Source organism: Anolis sagrei, chromosome X (genome assembly GCF_037176765.1).
Source record: "Anolis sagrei isolate rAnoSag1 chromosome X, rAnoSag1.mat, whole genome shotgun sequence".
Taxonomy (NCBI): Eukaryota; Metazoa; Chordata; class Lepidosauria; order Squamata; family Dactyloidae; genus Anolis; species Anolis sagrei.
The window spans coordinates 73,218,455-73,239,377 of NC_090034.1; the positions used below are offsets into that span (position 1 = coordinate 73,218,455).

The 20,923-nt window shown below is 42.5% G+C and overlaps 1 protein-coding gene across 4 annotated transcripts in view; it reads right to left on the reverse strand.

Moving 5' to 3' along the window:
* Nucleotides 1–20,923, reverse strand: part of RPS6KA1 (ribosomal protein S6 kinase A1) — a 184,179-nt gene that overhangs the window by 60,858 nt on the left and 102,398 nt on the right. For 2 of the 4 annotated variants that reach the window (XM_060784490.2, XM_060784493.2), the window contains 3 exons: nt 10,573–10,689; nt 6,032–6,113; nt 5,609–5,689 (listed from right to left, as the gene is read on the reverse strand). In XM_060784490.2, the coding sequence (XP_060640473.1) occupies nt 5,609–5,689; nt 6,032–6,113; nt 10,573–10,689 (280 nt within the window). Of the gene's footprint in view, nt 1–5,608; nt 5,690–6,031; nt 6,114–10,572; nt 10,690–20,633; nt 20,878–20,923 lie in introns of those variants that run through there. The other 2 variants (XM_060784492.2, XM_060784491.2) reach the window with 2 other exon arrangements.

Genomic DNA, 20,923 nt, shown 5'->3' on the forward strand with positions numbered 1-20,923 from the left:
CTGGCTCTTTGGCTAAGAAATGGAGATGAGCACCAACCACCCAGAGTCGTACACGACTAGACTTAATGTCAGGGGAAACCTTTATCTTTACCTTAAGTGCTTAAATGTATTTTAGCTAACAATTACAGGAGTGTTAGGATAGAGATTTGTGTTTATTGTGTCTTTGTATACTTGCCTTTTGTCTTTTACTGTTGATATGGTCAGAGGACAAATCAATCAACAAATCTATCTATCCAAGGAGGATAAAAGGTTGAGAAACACTGACACGACTGTTTTATTGTTTTAATGCTTGTTGATGTATTGTTTTAATAATGATTTCTGTTTAATTGTGGTTTTACTATTGTAATTGTTTGTATTGGCATCGTATCGGTGCCCAATGTAAGGCATTGAATTTTGCCATTATTTATATGTAACCGCTTTGAGTCCCCCCAGGGGTGAGAAAGGTAAAGGTAAAGGTAGTCCCCTGACATTAAGTCCAGTCATGTCTGACTCTGGAGTGTGGTGCTCATCTCCATTTCTAAGCCGAAGAGCCAGCGTTGTCCGTAGACACCTCCAAGGTCATGTGGCCGGCATGACTGCATGGAGCAACGTTACTTTCCTGCCGGAGCAGTACCTATTGATCTACTCACATTTGCATGTTTTCGAACTGCTAGGTTGGCAGAAGCTAGGGCTGACAGCGGAAGCTCACATCGCTCCCCGGAATCGAACCTGCGACCTTTCGATCAACAAGCTCAGCAGCTCAGTGCTTTAACCCACTGCGCCACCGGGGGCTCCAGGGGTGAGAAAGGTGGTATATAAATACTGTAAATAAAATAAATAAATATAAATGAAATGCAGTGTTTCCCCTCCTGTTTATTTTGAGAAGCACCTGGTAAAACAGATCAGGTTGAGAGATGGTTGCTGTCCCAAAGTTACTTAAGGAACTTCCTGACCAATTCGGAAGTTCTTAAAGTAACTTTGCGATAGCAACCATCTGGAATAACCAGTAAAAACAAGGAAATTGTTTTCTTCCAACCCAGCCTCCATAAAAGGAACTATCTTTCTCTCTCTATCGCCCCCTTGTGGCCTCTGCCCGGATAATAGAACAATCCCCCCAAACCTCTGAATGATACTGGCTCTTTGTACAGGTAGATCGGTCAATATGGAGCTGGACTTTACTATAAATAAGCGGTTTCCATCAAAAGTGGTAGTTTCTTGTTGAATTCTCTTCCTCTGTGGTGCGTAACGGAACTTACCAACAGAACCCATATCATGCAGTAACCATTTCCATCATATTGTCAAGCTATGAGTAAGTACAACTGGATTTACCCATATCATGGTAATATGTTTTTTTTCAGTTTCAAGTGTAATGTGTTTCAGGGGTTAGGAGATCTTGGGGAGCAGCATCCCCCCAAAAATTCAGAAAATGTTTTTGCCCTTCTAAGACACATGGGGAGCAATTTCGCTCAGGGTTTTTATTTTCTTTATCTGAGCCATTTTAAGCCCAAAAAGTTATCTGTATTGGAAAATGGAAATAATAATACTTTATCTGTATTGGAAATTGGAAATAATAATACTTTATACCCCACCACCATCTCCCCAAGGGACTCGGAGCAGCTTACATGAGGCCAAGCCCAACAACACATCAATAAAACAAAAAAGCAATAAACAAAACAATACCATACGATACAAATTAATATAAATCACATATAGGCAATAACACACGAAGATATTGTGTCCAATTCTGGGCACCACAATTGAAGAGAGATATTGACAAGCTGGAATGTGTCCAGAGGAGGGCGACTAAAATGATCAAGGGTGTGGAGAACAAGCCCTATGAGGAAGAAGAGAAGGCTGAGAGGAGATATGATAGCCATGTATCAATATGTAAGAGGATGCCACAGGGAGGAGGGAGCAAGCTTGTTTTCTGCTTCCCTGGAGACTAGGACGCGAAACAATGGCTTCAAACTACAGGAAAAGAGATTCCATCTGAACATGAGGAAGAACTTCCCGACTGTGAGAGCCGTTCAGCAGTGGAACTCTCTGCCCCGGAGGGAGTGTGGTGGAGGATCCTTCTTTGGAAGCTTTTAAACAGAGGCTGGATGGCCATCTGTCAGGGGTGATTTGAATGCAATGTTCCTGCTTCTTGGCAGGGGGTTGGACTGGATGGCCCATGAGGTCTCTTCCAACTCTTTGATTCTATGATTTAAAAGACCTATGGCCGGTCCAAATGTAATAGTTTAAAATTTAAAAAATAAATGCCGGGTATGAACAAGGTAGGATATATCTGGTAGGAGGGTTTTACTTTATTGCAAAGGTAAAAAAGATGTCACATCCGTCTGGCAAATGTGAATCTTCATGAACATGTGGAGACCACCTTTTGAAAACCACTAGTCAAGAAAAACATGACCTTGTTAGAAGTCAATCCTTTGAACAAGTGATATTCATAAGTATTCATGTAATGGCACACAGGTAACTCAGCTGTTAAACTGAAGAACCATGTCTTTAAACTGCCAAGGATAAAGACATGCCAATACAAAAGTATATTTGTTTAGCAGAGGATGGTTGTTTCTTTGCAGTTGTCCAAAATTTTGATTTTGAAGTTGTCCAAAAGATATACACTCCCTCGAAACCTCTTAGTTTAAAGTATGCACTTAGAGATTAAAAAAAAACCCAGCAAAGTCTTCTTAAAAAAAAAATAACATCTTGTTTACTCACAAACATCTTGTATTGATTCACCATACAGGAACATTTCTTATTGAAGTTCAGTTATAAATAGGATGTCGTTCATTGTATTGCGTACACAGGGCATCATTTTTTATCAGTAGTCCATAGTCTTTAAGTATAGCTGTACTCACTGAAATCCATAAATCATGTGGTTCTGGCCCAGATTACTTGTCCGAACATATCTCCTGCTATGAACCATCACGAAGCTTAAGATCGTCAGGAGAGGCCCTGCTCTCGATCCCACCACTCTCGCAAATGCGGTTGGTGGGGAGGAGAGACAGGGCCTTCTCGGCAGTGGCCCCCCATCTGTGGAACTCCCTCCCTAAGGACATCAGGTTGGCCACCTCCCTCCTGTCCTTTAGAAGACAACTGAAGGCCTGGCTCTGTAGCCAGGTATTTGATTAGATCAGTGGTTCTCAACCTGTGGGTCCCCAGATATTTTGGCCTTCAATTCCCAGAAATCCTAACAGCTGGTAAACTGGCTGGGATTTCTGGGAGTTGTAAGCCAAAACACCTGGGGACCCATAGGTTGAGAACCACTGGATTAGATGATAATGACAATAGGAAAGGATTTTGGATTGCGACACTGGATTTTCCGGTTTGATTTTTGTTTTACTAGTATTTTAATATTATCTGGTAAATGAATGTATTGGCTGATGTGTTTGATGTTTTAAGATGATTTTACTGTTTTATTGTATTCTTTGATATATATGTTGCAAGCATCGTTGATGCCTATGTGAGGCCGCTCTGAGTCCCCTTGTGGGGAGAAGGGCGAGATAGAAATGTGTGCCGTTACACCCAGACGTTATAAAAATAAACTAAGATGTGCTGCTCTCTATGTCTGAGCGAACTGCGAGTGTCTTTCTTTAGAAGTTTGAGATATTCAGCAACTGAGTCTATTAAAGGCTTTTGAACATCAAAAAAGGAATATTTATTATTCAAAGTCCTTGCAGACTTGGCACAGTTCATCAAGGTTACAAACATAACAGTCAATTGGTGAAGCAATAGAGATTATCTTTCTTTCCTTTCCTTGAGTTACTAAGGCAACCTTTCCCCAAAATGGCAGATAAGATTCTGGAATCTTTCACCCTAACCCTGAGCTGCTATGGTTCAGAAAAAAGCAGGGTTTTTCCCTATCTATAGCTCAAAGTTAGCTTTGGAGATGAAGTAATGCTCAATATCTCAATACTAAATTTATCTATCTATGATTCAATCTTACTCAATATTACTCAATATTTATCTATAGTATCTCAATCTATATGTTTCTCAATATCTATCTATAATATCTCAATCTTCAATAGTCTTAATAAGCTTAATATCTCAATAGTCTTAATATCTTAATATCTTAACAGAATCAAAGAATCATAGAATCAAAGAGTTGGAAGAGACCTCATGGGCCATCCAGTCCAACCCCCACTGCTCCACGGCTCTCACAGTCAGGAAGTTCTTCCTCATGTTCAGATGGAATCTCCTTTCTTGTAGTTTGAAGCCATTGTTCTGCGTCCTAGTCTCCAAGGAAGCAGAAAACAAGCTTGCTCCTTCCTTCCTGTGGCTTCCTCTCACATATTTATACATGGCTATCATATCTCCTCTCATCCTTCTCTTCTTCAGGCTAAACATGCCCAGCTCCTTAAGCCGCTCCTCATAGGGCTTGTTCTCCAGACCCTTGATCATTTTAGTCGCCCTCCTCTGGACACATTCCAGCTTGTCAATATCTCTCTTGAATTGTGGTGCCCGCAATTGGACACAATAATACTCAATAGTTCTTTCTATATCTCAATATCTCAATAACTATCTTTATCTTTCTATCTATTTCTCAATAAGCTATAACTCAATAGTACTTACAATGATTCTCCCAGAGCTACCCTGACTAACCACCAGCACATCTGAAGTTCTTTCTCTAACTAAAAAGGCAGGGGAGATTCCAAAATTGAGATCTCTTCCCTGGGAAAAAGGGCGGTCTCTAAACCCAAAAAGATACCTTCTAAGCCAATAGCTGCAAAAGGCCTGCAGACTGGCTTTCCAGCCTCTGAAACTGTTAACTTTTAGGGCTCTGCAGAGCTGCAGCATCCCCGGGAGAAATGCAAGGGGAAGCAACTTCAAGCAACTGTAAGGTAATGCAAACCAAGCTCCTGGGAGACAGAACAAAATGTATGAAATAAATGAATACTGCATCAATGAAAGACCAAACAGTAACTTGCTTTCACTGAAGACCAAATACAACACATACATGCATCCACCTCCACCTCCACTGAGGTCTGATGCAAACTGAATACGAAAATGGAGTCCTGAGTCTGCACATGCTCAGTACAATCACAAGTCTTTTCTTCCTGTTAGAAGAAAGGCATATCCTGAGCCTAAAACAGCCCCCAAATTTGGCTAACTTGGTCCTGCTAGTCCCAGTATGGTGTTTGGAGTAAAGAAAAGGCTTTAAAAAGTGGATCTTGGAGGGCTCTTGGACAACCAAACCAGCCACAAGGATGCTTTTGTTCACTTTTGCTTGATGTGTAAGTCAAGAGATTTTGCCTTTCAAACAAACCAAAAAGGGGAAAGAGGAAAAACATCATCTAAACAGGGAGTGAGTAGAGACGAATCAGAATTTGTCCTTCAAATAAATCATGAGTGGACCCTCCAATTTGGTTTGTTGCTCCTGTTTTCCAACAGGGAGGAAGTGGAGGTGAAGAGATTGTATCAGAATGTTAGCTTGTTCACCGTTCATGAACTATGCCTGGACCCACAGTATTTAATACAATTCCTTGAGAACAGTAATAATGTATTATTTTTTTAGATGTATGGACAGCTGCTTAACAGAAACCCCTCAAATTCAAATGAAAACAGATTGCCTGGTTACAATCTTGAACAATTTAGCATATGATAAAGGAAAATGAATGTTGACTCTCACCATAATGAAGTTTCACAATGAATGGGTGGTTTACTTCCACTAGAATGTCCCTTTCCATTTTTGTCCTCACACGGTCTCGGACTGTCAACAAAGAATACAGCAGAACATAAGAAGGAGGAGGAGAGAAGCCATATTAGTAGTAACTGTATTAACAGAAGTGGCTATAATATTAATACAAATGTTGTTGGTCTAATCATGCTGACTTTGACTAATAGGTCTTGAATTTTAATATTTGGAGGGTCAGAGGTTTATTCTCCTCCAAGATATAGAAGTCAACATTTGCATCAAAATGAGTCGCTATTCACATCTCCATCCACTCATCATTCAGGGAGGGGATTATGCCAAGGGTGGGGTGCCACTAAAATGTATCTCCCACCCATGCCACAAGTGCCTTCATGTCTCTAGCATGTGGCGCTTCCTCACCTTTCAGAGTTGCTTTCTTCAGGACCTTCATAGCGTAGAGCTGCCCTTTGTCTGGAGGGGTGATTTTTCGGACAAGGAAGACCTGTGCAGAGGTCAGAATGGGAAAAAGAAAACTTAGAAGTGTCAGAAATATTAAATATTATATTTTATTAAATATTAAATATTATTTTTATTACAAAAGTGTAAGTCAAGCAGTGAAAAGAGTTAGTAGGCTGAAGCCTGTTAGAGTCAGTGGACCAAAGGTAGTGTCGTTCTGAGGAAAGTGAGTAGGCCAAAGCTAGTATCCTCTTGAGGAGTGAGATAAACCTCTGTGTGAGAGAAGCCTCGTGTGAAAAAGCTCCAGTGTGAATGCTGCTGCATGTAAAGCTACTACATATTTGTTTATTTATGTTATGGAAACCTAGTTCTTGTAAACGGTGCAACCATATCATCTTACTACAAAAGAAAAGCCTCCTATAGAAGATATAACATTGGTCTGTGTGTTTTTGTTCTTTTTATCACTTTTGGCTATTGGTGCTGGGTCACGCTGCTAATGATAAGTTACTCTACTGTGCATTAAGGGGGGGGGGGTGTCTTTTGTTAATAAGCCCACTTGCCCAACAAGAAGGACATGCATTAAAGGAGCACTAAGACAACTGAACTAAAGCACACAGGGGATTTTTCCTCCCCTGTCATTCTGCACATCTTCCTCAATACTATAATAATGCATTTCAAATTGTCTTTAGGCTTCCATCTTGAATGTCATGAGCTGTAGAAGACCCAACTCACATGCAGAAATCACACAGACTGACAAACAAAACAGCCCAACAACATTTTCTATGACATTTACTATGACATTCATCTTAAAAGAATGGATTGGGGAAGAACAAACGGGCTTTCTACCCAATAAAAATATGAAAGATAACATTCAAATAATACTGGACTTATTAGAATATCATGACACAAATCATCAAAAAGAAGTTGCCTTTTTAGCGGTGGACACTGAAAAAGCCTTTGACAATTTAAACTGGGATTATTTTAAAATACTAATTCAAGAATTGGACATGGGCTTTGGATTCAGCAATGCAATCAATTCAATTTATGAGACACAAAAGGCCAAAATTTCAATTAATGGTCAGTTGGGTGAAGAATTTAATATAAATAAAGGTACTCGACAAGGCTGCCCTCTCTCACCTATGATCTTTATTATGGCCTTAGAAATATTAATGAAAAGCATCAGAGACGATAATGATATAAAAGGAGCAAAAATTGGAAAATATGAATTTAAGGAGAGCTTTTGCAGATGATGTGATCGGTGTAGTGGAAGACACAAGAAAAAATCTTGAAGTATAACTAAAAAAGATTGATGAATTTGGCAAACTTGCGGGCTTCAAACTGAATAAAACAAAGACGATAGTATTAACAAAAAACATGGATAAAAAGAAACAAGAAGAAATTAAAAAAGGACAGTATTACAAATAATGACAAAAAAGAAATATTTAGGAATTTGGATTACAGCGAAAAACAGCCAACTCTTAAAAAATAATTATGAGAAATTATGGAAAGAAATTTAAAAAGATCTAGAGAAATGGAAATATTTAAATATCTCCTTATTAGGTCGCATTGCATTGGTCAAAATGAACATCCTACCTAAATTACTCCCCCCCCCCCCCCCCCCCAGAATATCCCGATTATTAGAAACGTTAAAAAATTTAAAGAATGGAATAAGAACTTATTAAAATTCGTTTGGGGAGGTAAAAAACCAAGAATTAAATTTAAGGTGCTTACAGATAAAAAAAAGAAGGGGTGGCTTTGGCCTCCCGGACTTAAGCTTGGATCATGAAGCGAGTGCCTTATTATGGATACTAGAGTGGATGAAATTAAAAAATGAGAAAATTAACTAGGTATTTTTAATTACAAAAATGTGAGTCAAGAAGTGAAAGGGTTAAATGAATGCAATAACTCAGCAAACGCTGTAGTTCAATATAAACAGGTGTGCCTTTTTTCTTAGTAACGCCTCAGTCTCAGAAAGCTCTTAGCGTGAGAGAAGCCTCTCTGTGTGAGAGAATGTCTCAGTGGGAGAATAGGCCTCTGTGGTAGCATGCCTCACTGTGGCAAAAAAGCCTCAGTGTGTGAGGTAGCTTTAGTCTATGAGCGTGAGAAGGCCTGGTGTGAGAAAATTCATTGAAAGAATCCTCAGGTTAAAGGCCTCATGTACAAAGCTCCAATATAAAGTCTGAGGTTGAAAAAGCTTATGTGTGAAGCTCCAGTGTGAAGGTTGAACTTTATTTGTGTCATGAAAATCTTGTTCTTGTAAATACAGCAAACATATTATTTTGTTATAAAGAAAAGCCTCCTATGGAAGAGATAACATTGATCTGTGTGTTTTTGTTCTTTTCATCCCTTTGGACTACTGGTACTGGGTCATGCTGCTGCTAAGTTACTCTGCTGTGCATTTATGAGGACGGTCTTTTGTTAATAAACTCATTTGCCCAACACACTGGATACTTAAGATGTAAAAAGACAGCTGTTGCCTCTGCTCTGGAATGCCTGGGAGAACAGGGAATTTTTAGTATAACTTTATGACCATGCATCCATTTTGCTTTCCTATCCAGAAAACGTGACACAAAACCTTGAAGGAAACATCGTACTAAGTATGACTTCTGCTGGGGACAAGGTCCTCAGCATACACTCAGCAGTAAACGTAAAGTTTTCTCCTGACATTAAGTCTAGTTGTGTCCGAGTCGGCGGGTGGGGGGTGGTGTTGGTGGTGCTCATCTCCATTTCTGAGCTGAAGAGCCGGTGTTGTCCATAGACACTTCCAAGGTCATGTGGGCAGCATGACTGCATGGACCGCCGCTACACCCAGAGGTACTCCCATTTTATATTTGTCTCTTAAGGACGAAGTTGATGGCCTTCAATAAAATGGAAAATGGACGGGCTTGCAAATCAAATGCCTGCAGGAAATCTCTCCCTCTTGTTGTTGTTCATTTGTTCAGTCGTCTCCGACTCTTCATGACCTCATGGACCAGCCCACGCCAGAGCTCCCTGTCGGCCGTCACCACCCCCAGCTCCTTCAAGGTCAGTCCAGACACTTCAAGGATGCCATCCATCCATCTTGCCCTTGGTCGGCCCCTCTTCCTTTTGCCTTCTACTTTCCCCAGCATAATTGTCTTCTCTAGGCTTTGCTGTCTCCTCATGATGTGGCCAAAGTACTTCAACTTTGTCTCTAGTATCCTTCCCTCCAGTGAGCAGTCGGGCTTTATTTCCTGAAGGATGGACTGGTTGGATCTTCTCACAGTCCAAGGCACTCTCAGAACTTTCCTCCAACACCACAGCTCAAAAGCATCTATCTTCCTTCGCTCAGCCTTCCCTAAGGTCCAGCTCTCACATCCGTAGGTGACTACAGGGAATACCATGGCTTTGACTAGGCGGATCTTTGTTGCCAGTCTGATGTCTCTACTCTTTACTATTTTATCGAGACTGGACATTGCTCTCCTCCCAAGAAGTAAGCGTCTTCTGATTTCCTGGCCACAGTCTGCATCTGCAGTAATCTTTGCACCTAGAAATACAAAGTCTGTCACGGCCTCCACGTTTTCTCCCTCTATTTCCCAGCTGTCAATCATTCTTGTTGCCATAATCTTGGTTTTTTTGATGTTTAGCTGCAACCCAGCTTTTGCGCTTTCTTCTTTCACCTTGATTAGAAGGCTCCTCAGCTCCTCCTTGCTTTCGGCCATCAGAGTGGTGTCATCTGCATATCTGAGGTTGTTAATGTTTCTTCCAGCAATTTTTACCCCAGCTTTGCATTCATCCAGCCCCGCACATCGCATGATGTGTTCTGCATACAAGTTAAAAAGGTTGGGGGAGAGTATGCAGCCTTGCCGTACGCCTTTCCCAATCTTGAAGCAGTCTGTTGTTCCGTGGTCAGTTCTTACTGTTGCTACTTGGTCCTTGTACAGATTCCTCAGGAGAGAGACAAGGTGGCTAGGTATGCCCATCCCACCAAGAACTTGCCACAATTTATTATGATCCACACAGTCAAAGGCTTTAGAATAGTCAATGAATCAGAAATAGATGTTTTTCTGAAACTCCCTGCGTTTCTCCATTATCCAGCAGATATTGGCAATTTGGTCTCTCGTTCCTCTGCCTTTTCTAAACCCAGTTTGAACATCTGGCAACTCTCGCTCCATGTATTGCTGGAGTCTTCCTTGCAGGATCTTGAGCATTACCTTACTCCCTCTACTGTAGACCTATTAGATTGTGTAACAAAATTTGATTTTTTTTTATTCCTGATCTGAAAGTATTATTCCTGTTTCATTATGTGGTACTTACTTTGAAAGTATTTGTTCTACCCCAGAAACTTTGTTTTTGTGGCTGCCACAAACTATATTGAATTAGTTGAGACTCAATGAGATATTCATTGAAAAACTAGAGCAAAATGTGCTGCAGGGTGTTGTGCAAAAACAAAAGTTTTTGCAGTTTAATAAACCTTTATAATCCAGGAACAAAAATCATGTTATATATACAATGTTATGCATAAATTCATCAAGAAGGGGACTCACTTTGCCGAAAGAACCCTGTCCCAGGACTTTGAGCAGCTCAAAGTGTGATTGATCAGCCTTCTCAGATCCTTCTTTCACAAGGTATGTGATGGTGTATTCTTGGACAGAGCCATCCTTCTAGGGGAAACAAAGAAGACCACAGTGTTAGCACAACTTTCGAGCTTAAACCAGGAAGATCACCTGGGAATTTAGAAATAGAAGAAAACACCCAGACGTGCACCTTTGGTTTTGAAATAAGTTCATTCTCTTAGCAAATTAAGAAGCCATACAGCTACAGAGTCCTCACATAAAACCTGTTTGTAAACACTGATGCACAGAGGTAGTGTGAGCATGTGGAAAAGCCTGATTACATTCCAAGCCAAACATGTTGCATTTACAATTTTTTTTAAAAAGAGTCTAATGGAGGGGAAAGTGGTGGCATCCACAAGACCATGAACCCCTCTTTAATGGCAATACAGTGGAGAGTAGTGGGTTTTACTGCAAGACTATTTAGCATTTCGGTAGTTGATTATTATTATTATTATTATTATTATTATTATTGCACTTCGGGTTTTTGTTGTCTGTAATGCTCCACCATTGAATATAAGTAAATTCTGTAAATAAGGAACTGAAATTATCCCATATTTGTACTAGTCAAGTTCAAATAGTCTTTCCTTTCATTGTTAGATTCTGTTGGGGAATCTGAGCTGTTAGGCTCAAAAATAACCCCTTAGTTGGGGTGATTCCACCATAAATATACAGAGCACCAGAACTAAACTCCACAATCAGCAGAAACGTACGTGTGGTGAAACTGGGATAATAATAATAATAATAATAATAATAATAATAATAATAATTTATTTATACCCCACTACCATCTCCCCAAGGGACTCGGGGTGGCTTACATGAGGCCGAGCCCATAATACATCAATAATAAAAACAATAACAACAAGTAGTACAAAACAATAAAAAGAAAACTCATAACAGAAAAAAGCAATAAACATTAACGGTAACACAACGATGTTTAAAAACCTATGGCTGGGCCAAATGTAATAATTAAAATTTAAAAATAATGCTGAGCATGAACAGGTGAAATATGACTAGGATAGAGTTTGCAGAGAGGGATGGGCGTGCAGACACTCCTAGATCAATAATAAAATGTATTTAGAGGACATATTACTGGGAGTTTCCTTATTCTGGGAAGGCACACTGGAACAACCACATTTTCAGGCTTCTTCTAAAGACTGTCAGAGTTGGGGCATGCCTGATGTCCTTGGGGTGTGAGTTCCAGAGTCGAGGGGCCACCACTGAGAAGGCCCTCTCCTTCGTCCCCACCAATTGTGCTTGCGATGGAGGTAGGAGCGCGAGCAGGGCCTCCCCAGATGATCGAACTTACACAGTAATGTGGTCACGCAGGTAGGTGGGTCCCAAACCGTTCAGGGCTTTGTAGGTAAGAACCTGCACTTTGAATTGGGACTGGAAAATGAACGGCAGCCAGCAGAGCTCCTTAAACAGGAGGGTTGACCACTCCCTGTAAGGAGCACCAGTTAACAACCTGGCCGGCCCCCGTTGAACCAATTGAAATTTCCTGTCTGTTTTCAAGGGCAGCCCCACGTAGAGTGCATTACAGTAGTCCAATCTGGAGGTGACTAAGGCATGGACCACCCTGGCCAGATCCGCCTTCACGAGGTACAGTCGCAGTTGGCGCACGAGTCTTAATAAGCTTTTATTCTTAGGATGGGACAGGATTTCAGAGTCAGAATTATAGAATCATAGAATCAAAGAGTTGGAAGAGACCTCATGGGCCATCCAGTCCAAACCCCTGCCAAGAAGCAGGAATACTGCATTCAAATCACCCCTGACAGATGGCCATCCAGCCTCTGTTTAAAAGCTTCCAAAGAAGGAGCCTCCACCACACTCCGGGGCAGAGAGTTCCACTGCTGAATGGCTCTCACAGTCAGGAAGTTCTTCCTCGTGTTCAGATGGAATCTCCTCTCTTGTAGTTTGAAGCCATTGTTCTGTGTCCTAGTCTCCAAGGATGCAGAAAACAAGCTTGCTCCCTCCTCCCTGTGGCTTCCTCTCACGTATTTTGAACTTTAGGTTCAAAAGTATTTATTGAAGTAAAAGAAATGCATTCTTGATAGACAAGGTCTTGGAGCTCCCTAGCTTACTAAGTCTCATCTTCTAAGAAAGTAAAATGGTAATGATATCAAAAGGTCCATGCAGCTACATTTTGCCTAGCGAGAGAGGCAAAATGTGCATCCTCACCAAAAGGAGGAAAAAGTCAGAAGAGATGGAAAATGACAAAAGGCCACATGGCCTAGCCCAGAGCAACAAAATACCTTTAAAAAGGAAGTTACCTCACAGGCATTCTATTGCTACATCTTCAAAGGGGGAGGACAGTGGTTAACATGGAGGACCAAAGACAAAGCCCTTTCTGGTAAACATGATAGACATGATAGCCATATATAAATATGTGAGGGGAAGTCATAGGGAGGAGTGAGCAAGCTTGTTTTCTGCAGCCCTATATAGACTAGGATGCGGATCAATGGTTTCAAACTACAGGAAAGGAGATTCCACCTGAACATTACAAAGAACTTCTTTACTTCTTTACTGTGAAAGCTGTTCAGCAGTGGAACTCTTTCCCCCGAAGTGTGGTGGATGCTCCTTCTACGGAGGCTTTTAAACAGAGGCTGGATGGCCATCTGTTGGGAGTGCTTTGAATGTGATTGTCCTGCTTCTTGGCAGGGGATTGGACTGGATGCCCCATGAGGTCTCTTCCAACTGTATGATTCTATGATTCTATGCAAAGGAATGCGGGAGGAGGAATCCCTCACTCTAATAAAGTGAGGCCAGAGAATCTGTTGGGTTTCATCCCTGGACTGCACAAGTCTTGTGTCATCAAGTCTTCAGGCCTCAATGGGTAGCTAGACATGTTTCCCCAAAAATAAGACATACTCATAAAATTAGCCATGGCAGGATTTCTAAGCATTTGCACAATATAAACCGTACCCCCAAAATAAGACATACTGAAAGGCATGGCTATGCAACATACAAGGTCAGCTCCCAGTTCTGTGCGTGCTGCAAGCTGAGGCATAGAGGGAGACATGGAAGGTGACAGTAAAAGTCTCCTCAGTGAAGTGAGGAGCATGACACTCTGCTTTAGGTATTGTGTGACCTCAGGGGAAAGAAGTAAAGCTGTGGCTGCCGTTTTGCTTAGCACTATGGGTCTCTCTCACCCCACACAAACACCAGTAAAGCTGCTGCTCCCCAACATTGACCAGCAACAGTCTGTGGGTCTCCTCACCCCACACGAACACCAGGGGATAGGGGGAAAGCTTCAGCAAGCAGTCTGCTACTGAGCCCAGAGGGATCATCCCACAAATGCAGATTGTTGTACCATCTATCTATCTGTCTGTCTGTCTGTCTGTCTGTCTGTCTGTCTATCTATCTATCTATCTATCTATCTATCTATCTATCTATCTATCTATCTAAAAATGCTCTGTGCATAATGAGTACCTTAAAAGCAAAAGAACCAATGAATGAAACCACACCAAATTTGGCAACAAAACGTCTCACAACACAAGGAGTGACCATCACTAAAAAAAAAAATTATGATTTTGTCATTTGGGAGTTGTAGTTGCTGGGATTTATAGTTCACCTATAATCAAAGAGCATTCTGAACTCCACCAACAATGGAATTAAACCAAACTTGGTACACAGAACTCCCATGACCAACAGAAAATACTGAAAGGGTTTGGTGAGCATTGACCTTGAGTTTTGGAGTTGTAGTTCACCTAAATCCAGAGAGCATTAAATCCAGAGAGCATATGGAGCATTTGCGCGAAACTTGGCACGAATGCTCCATATGCTCAAATATAAACACAGATGGAGTTGGGGGGAAATAGACCTTGACATTTGGGAGTTGTAGTTACTGGGATTTATAGTTCATCTGCACTCAAAGAGCATTTTGAACCCCAGCAATGATACAATTGGGCCAGACTTCCCACACAGAACCCCCATGACCAACAGAAAATACTGTTATCTTTAGTAGCCCTTCTGACACCCCCTCATGACCCCCCCAGGGGTCCCGACCCCAAGGTTGAGAAACACTGTAATAGAGGATAACATAGGAATCACTAGACTGGGCCACAGCAATGCATGGCAGGGCATGGCTAGTACTTAATAAAAATAAGACACCCCCTGAAAATAAGCCATAGTGTGTCTTCTGGTGAAAAATAAATATAGCACAGTGTCTTATTTTCAGGGAAACACAGTATCTCTAGTCTAGCTACTCATTGAGGTCTGGAGACTTGATGACACAAGAGACTTGTGCAGTCCAGGGATGAAACCCAACAGATTCTCTGGCCTCACTTTCTACCAACAATGCTTTTATTCTATCACCATTCACACGAGAGTGTTGTGTGTGTGTCTATGCCAACACCATCCTTCACAAGCAGGAGGGCTCTGTCCATTGAAGTTTGGGCTACAGGAAATGTGCTAGCCTAAAGAGGCCATAATATCTTTAATTTCACCCCTGTGTCATGCTCCTGCCAGCCAGGAAGCTTTCAAGTCAACAGCTTTGTGGCTTGCAAACATTTGCTGTTTTCATCCAATACCATATGTGCCTCCTACTCGCTCTCAGTCTCTCTCCTTCTCCCACCTCCTCTTCCCACAGTATTGAGAGCTGTGGTGCATTTTGCCATTGACTTCCCCTACTTCCTTTGGCAGGTGGCAATGAGTGTGAATGTTTGTGCCACCACAATTACCCTACATACCATAACAAACACCCTGATTTGTTGCTGAAAACAGTTGGTGCGGCTGGCACATCAAGAAGTGAGGCATCCCACCCCACCTCTCTGGCCCCCAATGCCATCTGTTCCACTTCATGAGCTGGTCTATTGAAGAAGCAGGAGCTTCTGTGCCTTTTGGCAGGCTCTGCAGCCCCGGTCCCCCCAACCTCTCCTCCTCACTTCAGGGAGAGAGGCTGAGCAAATGCCAATTCCCTGCATCTGGCATGGGCTGAAACATGCTTCACTAAGATCGAGCCACACACATCATCTGCACCAAGACAACTGAGTGGTTGCATTCACTGAAAGATGCCAAGGTGACCACGGCGTGTTAGACGAGGTATGGGCAAACTTTCTAACTTGGGGGGACACGTGGCGGGGGGTGGCTGGCTGGAAGGGAGGGGTTCTCCCCAAGCCCCCTCCCTGCTCTTTCCTCCCCTTCCTCTACTCTTTCGGAGGCGAAAAGTGAAGTAAAAATGGGAAACATTTGGATCCCAAAAGAGTTGGCTTTGCTCAGGATGAGATGGTGGGCGGGAGAGAAAAAGTGTATCCATTAGACCCCATATTGCCTACTCCTAATATAGAATCCTAGGGCTAGAAGAGACCCCCGAGGGCCATCCTGTCCATCCCCTTGCCATGCAGGAAAGCGCAGTCAAAGCACTCCCAATAGACAGCCTCTGTGAAAAAGTCTCCAGAGAAGGAAATTCCACCACACTCCCAGGCAGCCTATGCCACTCTCAAGAAAGTCCTTCCTCGTCTTTTCAGTCAAATCTCTTTCCCTGCCATTTGAAACCACTGCTCCCTTTGTGCCTGGTCTCTAATGCAGTGTTTCTCAACCTTCCTAATGTTGTGACCCCTTAATACAGTTCCTCATGTTGTGGTGACCCCCAACTATACAATTAATTTCGTGGCTACTTCATAACTCTTATTTTGCTACGGTTATCAATCGTAATGTAAATATCTGATATGCAGGATGCATTTTCATTCACTGGACCAAATTTACCCGATACGCTCAAATTTGAATACCAGTGGGTTTGGCCGGGGGGGGGGGGGGGGAGGGGGGAAATTGATTTTGTCATTGGAGAGTTGTAGTTACTGGGATTTATAGTTCACATACAATCAAAGAACTCCACCAACTACGGAATTGAACCAAACTTGGCACACAGAACTCCCATGACCATCAGAAAATACTGGAAGAGTTTGGTGAGGATTGACCTTGAGTTTTGGAGTTGTAGTTCACTGACATCCAGAGAGGACTGTGAACTCAAACAATGATGGCTCTGGACCAAACTTGGCACACAAAACTCCCATTCCCCTCAGAAAATACTGGAAGAGTTTGGTGAGGATTGACCTTGAGTTTTGAAGTTGTAGTTCACCGACATCCAGAGAGGACTGTGGACTCAAACAATGATGGCTCTGGACCAAACTTGGCATGAATACTCAATATGCCCAAATGTGTACACTGGTGGAGTTTGGCGAAAACAGACCTTGACATTTGGGAGTTGTAATTGCTGAGATTTCTAGTTCACCTACAATCAAAGAGCTTTCCGAACCCCACTAACAACACAATTGGACCAAACTTCCCACACAGAACCACCATGACCAACAGAAAACACTGTTTCTTGATGGTCTTTGGCGACCCCTCCGATACCCCCTTGCGACCCCTCCAGCGGTCCCGACCCCCAGGTTGAGAAACACTGCTCTAGAGCAACAGAAAATCAGTTTTCTCTCTTCTTCTCCTCCTCAATGGGTCAACCTTGTAAATCTTGAAACATGGTTCTTATGTTCCCTCTCTACCTTCTCTTCTCCCAGCTAAACATCCCCCAGGATGAAAGGAGGAAGGAAAAAGAGAAGGAAGGAAGGAAGGGTAGAAGAGAATGGAGGGAGGGAGGAAAGAGAGAAGGAAAGAAAGACAAATGGAAGGAAGAAAAGAAGGAAGGAAGGAAGGAAGGAAGGAAAGAGGGAGAGAGGAAAGAGGGAAGGATGAAAGGGAAGGAGGGAAGGGGAAAGAGGGAGGTAAGGAAGTAAGGGAAGGATGGAAGGAGGAAGGAAAAAAGGAAGGAAAGATGAAAGGGTGGAACGGAAGGAAGGGAAAAAGAGGGCTGTAAGGAAGGGAAGGATGGAAGGAGGAAGGAAAGAGAGAAGGAAGAAAGGATAGGATTGTGTGAGAGAGGAGGGGCCTAAGAAAAAAGTCCAAAGGGTTGCATCCGGCCCCCAGGCCTGGGTTTGCCCATCCCCGTGTGAGACGTTTCCCCTGATTTTGCTTGTAAAACCAAAGAGGAAAAAAACAGCAAAATGAACATAAGCAGAGCTTTGTTCAAGCAGAGTAAAGCTTCATCGAGTCTATCAACCTACCTCCCACACTGATCCACCAGATGTCTTTGGGAATCCCATAAGTAAGACAGGAAGACAATATCCCTCTCTGCTTGTCACTCCTCATCAACTGGCATTTAATCTACGAAGCAGCATATAGACATTGACAGGCATCCACTATTCTTTTTTTTAAAATCTCCATTCAACACCATCTGAGCTGCCTGATACAGAAAATCAAACCACTTGCCTATCTGGCACACATTCAGAGAAGATGATCCAAGGTCTGGAAACCATGTTTTATGAGGAATGGCTTAGGAAAGTGGGAAATGTTAACCTGGGAGGAGAGGAGATCTAGTCATGAAATATTTAATACAAACTTCCCCAAGTTGGTAGTCCCTCTAGATCAGCATTTCTCAGCCTGGGGTTGGGAACCCGGGGGGTGAGGGTCAGAGGAGTCGCTAAAGACCATCAGAAAATACAGTATTTTCTGTTGGTTATGGGGGGTTCTGTGTGGGAAGTTAGCCCAATACTTTTGTTGGTGGGGTCCAGATTGCTCTTTCATTGTAGGTGACCTATCAATCCCAGCAACGACAACTCCCAAATGTCAAGGTCTGTTTTCCCCAAACGCCACCAGTGTTCACATTTGCCCATAATAAAATAATTCAAATTTGAATACTGGTGGATTTGGGGTGGTGGTGGTGGTGGTGGTTGATTTTGTCATTTGGGAGTTGTAGTTATAGTTCAACTACAATCAAAGAGCATTTGGAGCATATAGTTTATAGTTCAACTACAATCAAAGAGCATTTGGAACTCCACCAATGAGAGAATTGCCCAAACTTCCCACACAGAAACCCCAGACTTGCCCAAGACCATCAGAATACTGTGTTTTCTGATGGTCTTGGGCAACCCCTCTGACACTCTTTGTGACCCCCCAGGAGTCCTGACCCCCAGGTTGAGAAACACTGGCCAATTTCCTCACTTGCTCTGGTGCCCCCAAATTTTCTCTGTTCAAGTGGCCAAAACCACCACTTTACTTATACCAGATTCTGGCTGATCTTGGAAGCTAGGTCAGTTTGTGGATAGGAGACTGACAACACATACCAGGTATTGTAGACTATATTTCAAAGGACAGAACTGGCCAAACCACCTCTGAGTATTCCTTGCCCAAGAAAACCCTATGAAATCTGTGGGATCACCATAAGTCAACAGGCAACATGAAGGCACATACACAGAGACACACCCAGAGGTGACAGATGCAAAACAAAAGGATTCCAGTGTAGGGGCACGGGCTCACCAGCACTCCAGGCAAACTCTGCACAAGCTCAGGAGTCCCCCTTAAAGGCCCAGGCTGCGGTGCAAGGAAGATGCCACAGGTTGAATTCTTACTACAAAGGCTATTTATTGTGGGTTAACAATAGGCGACAGTAGGGTGCCCACTGTACAGAAAGGTCTGTCACAACCTCAAACTGGGGTTGCAAGGCTTTTATCACTTATACAGAAAGTCCAAAGCATATTCTCACTGGTGTACAAAGATCAATTATTTCATTGGTCTAAGCTGGCTAATACAAATTATCATTGGCTCTCTATGATTCTAACAAACAAGAAGCCAACAGGTGGTAGCTAACAATGGCACTTTTCATGTCATTGACCGTGAGCACTTAACTGTAAAGCCTCTGTGAGTCGATCTTACCTACTTTTCTGTTTCAAGCACAGATTTCTAGCAACAGAGATATTAGGGAGTATTTCTACTCTGATGAATTCATCCTTGAGAGTATTATTAACCTCCCTGTAACCACTCGTTCTCCAAACACCAGCATTTTGCAAACAAAGGCCTCTGCAAATCAGGACATATGGGACTTACAATCATTGAAAGCATCCATGAAAATTCTATTTAAAACTACATCTCCCTCACTAGCTTCCAGGAAAACCAAGCACAATTTAACCAATATCACACCATCCTGCCCAGAGGTGCCTGTTTGCAACATCTGACTATTTTTCAGATGTTCTGAGTTCCTAAGGTATGTAATGTACTGAATTGCCATACTCGTCTAGGAACAAGAAGGAGCTTGTCAACACAAATTGCAGCATGTCAAGTGTGTGGCATAATATAAAATAAACCATATGTAGTTCATGTTTGATCAGCCCACACACTGCCTTGCCAGAGAAAGAAAATATGCTATGAAGGTGAACAGTAAAGAACAAGTAGTTTACTCTTTGCTGTTCAGAACAACATATGTGCACCAACTCACATAATGTCCTTTTATGAGAGTTCTAAAATGATTTTTCTTTGTCCATGTGGATAAATTCCATCAACAGCTCATGAAGCTAGAGCACACTCTAAACTCTCTCTGCTTCTCTCTTCTTCTCACTGATAAACATCTGCATAGCTCAAGCCTGAACAAAAATGTAACAGTTACCAAAAGTCCCAGGCTCAGTCATATCCCCGGGCATTGCTCAACCAACCAGCTTTATACATCTTATTTACAGTTGACACACATACACTCATTGATTCCTTGCATGCTCCAACAAAGTGAACCAAGTATTCTTAGTTTATTTATTCATTATATCTGTCCCTCCCTTCTTTCATAGACCTCTAGTTGATAACAGCTGGGTTTGCTAGCTAGTTCCCACCCAGACTTGTTAAGCTCTAGCTCAGGCATGGGCAAACTTGGGCCCTCCAGGTATTTTGGACTTCAACTTCCACAATTCCTAACAGCCTACTGGAGGGCCAAAATTTGTCCATGCCTGCTCTAGCTGCATCAGGACTATATCTTTGGACCAGAACTTGGAAAAAAAATTGGAATTGTAGTCCTCAAAAGTTGCATTTCTTATTTCTTGAATAAATCACATAGACAATGGAAGCATTGGACATTTTGCTAAAGTCTTCAGTACAGGTGAGAACAAGAGGCAGGAGGAGAAACCTACCACTCACCCACGGAACCAATTTTGGGTCACAAGCTAGAAGAAAGTAAGGCAAACCTGCTCTCTTTCAGTACTGACAGGGTTGCCTGGAGAAAGAAGCGTCAGGCGGCAAGGCTCCTCGCGGCGTCTCCCATGTAGCCACAGGGCCAGAAAGGCAAAGACGCGAGGGAGCTTGGCCTTGTTAGCCACATCCATTGTCCCATCCCGGTCAGAGTGGCACATCTCCAACTGGCCAGTCCTCTGGTTCCCTATGGGTCCATAGTTAGTGGAGGCACTCCATCAGCTGGATCACACCCTGCTTTGCAAAGGACCAGCCACCAACTCAGGTGATAAAAGCCAAACGGAAG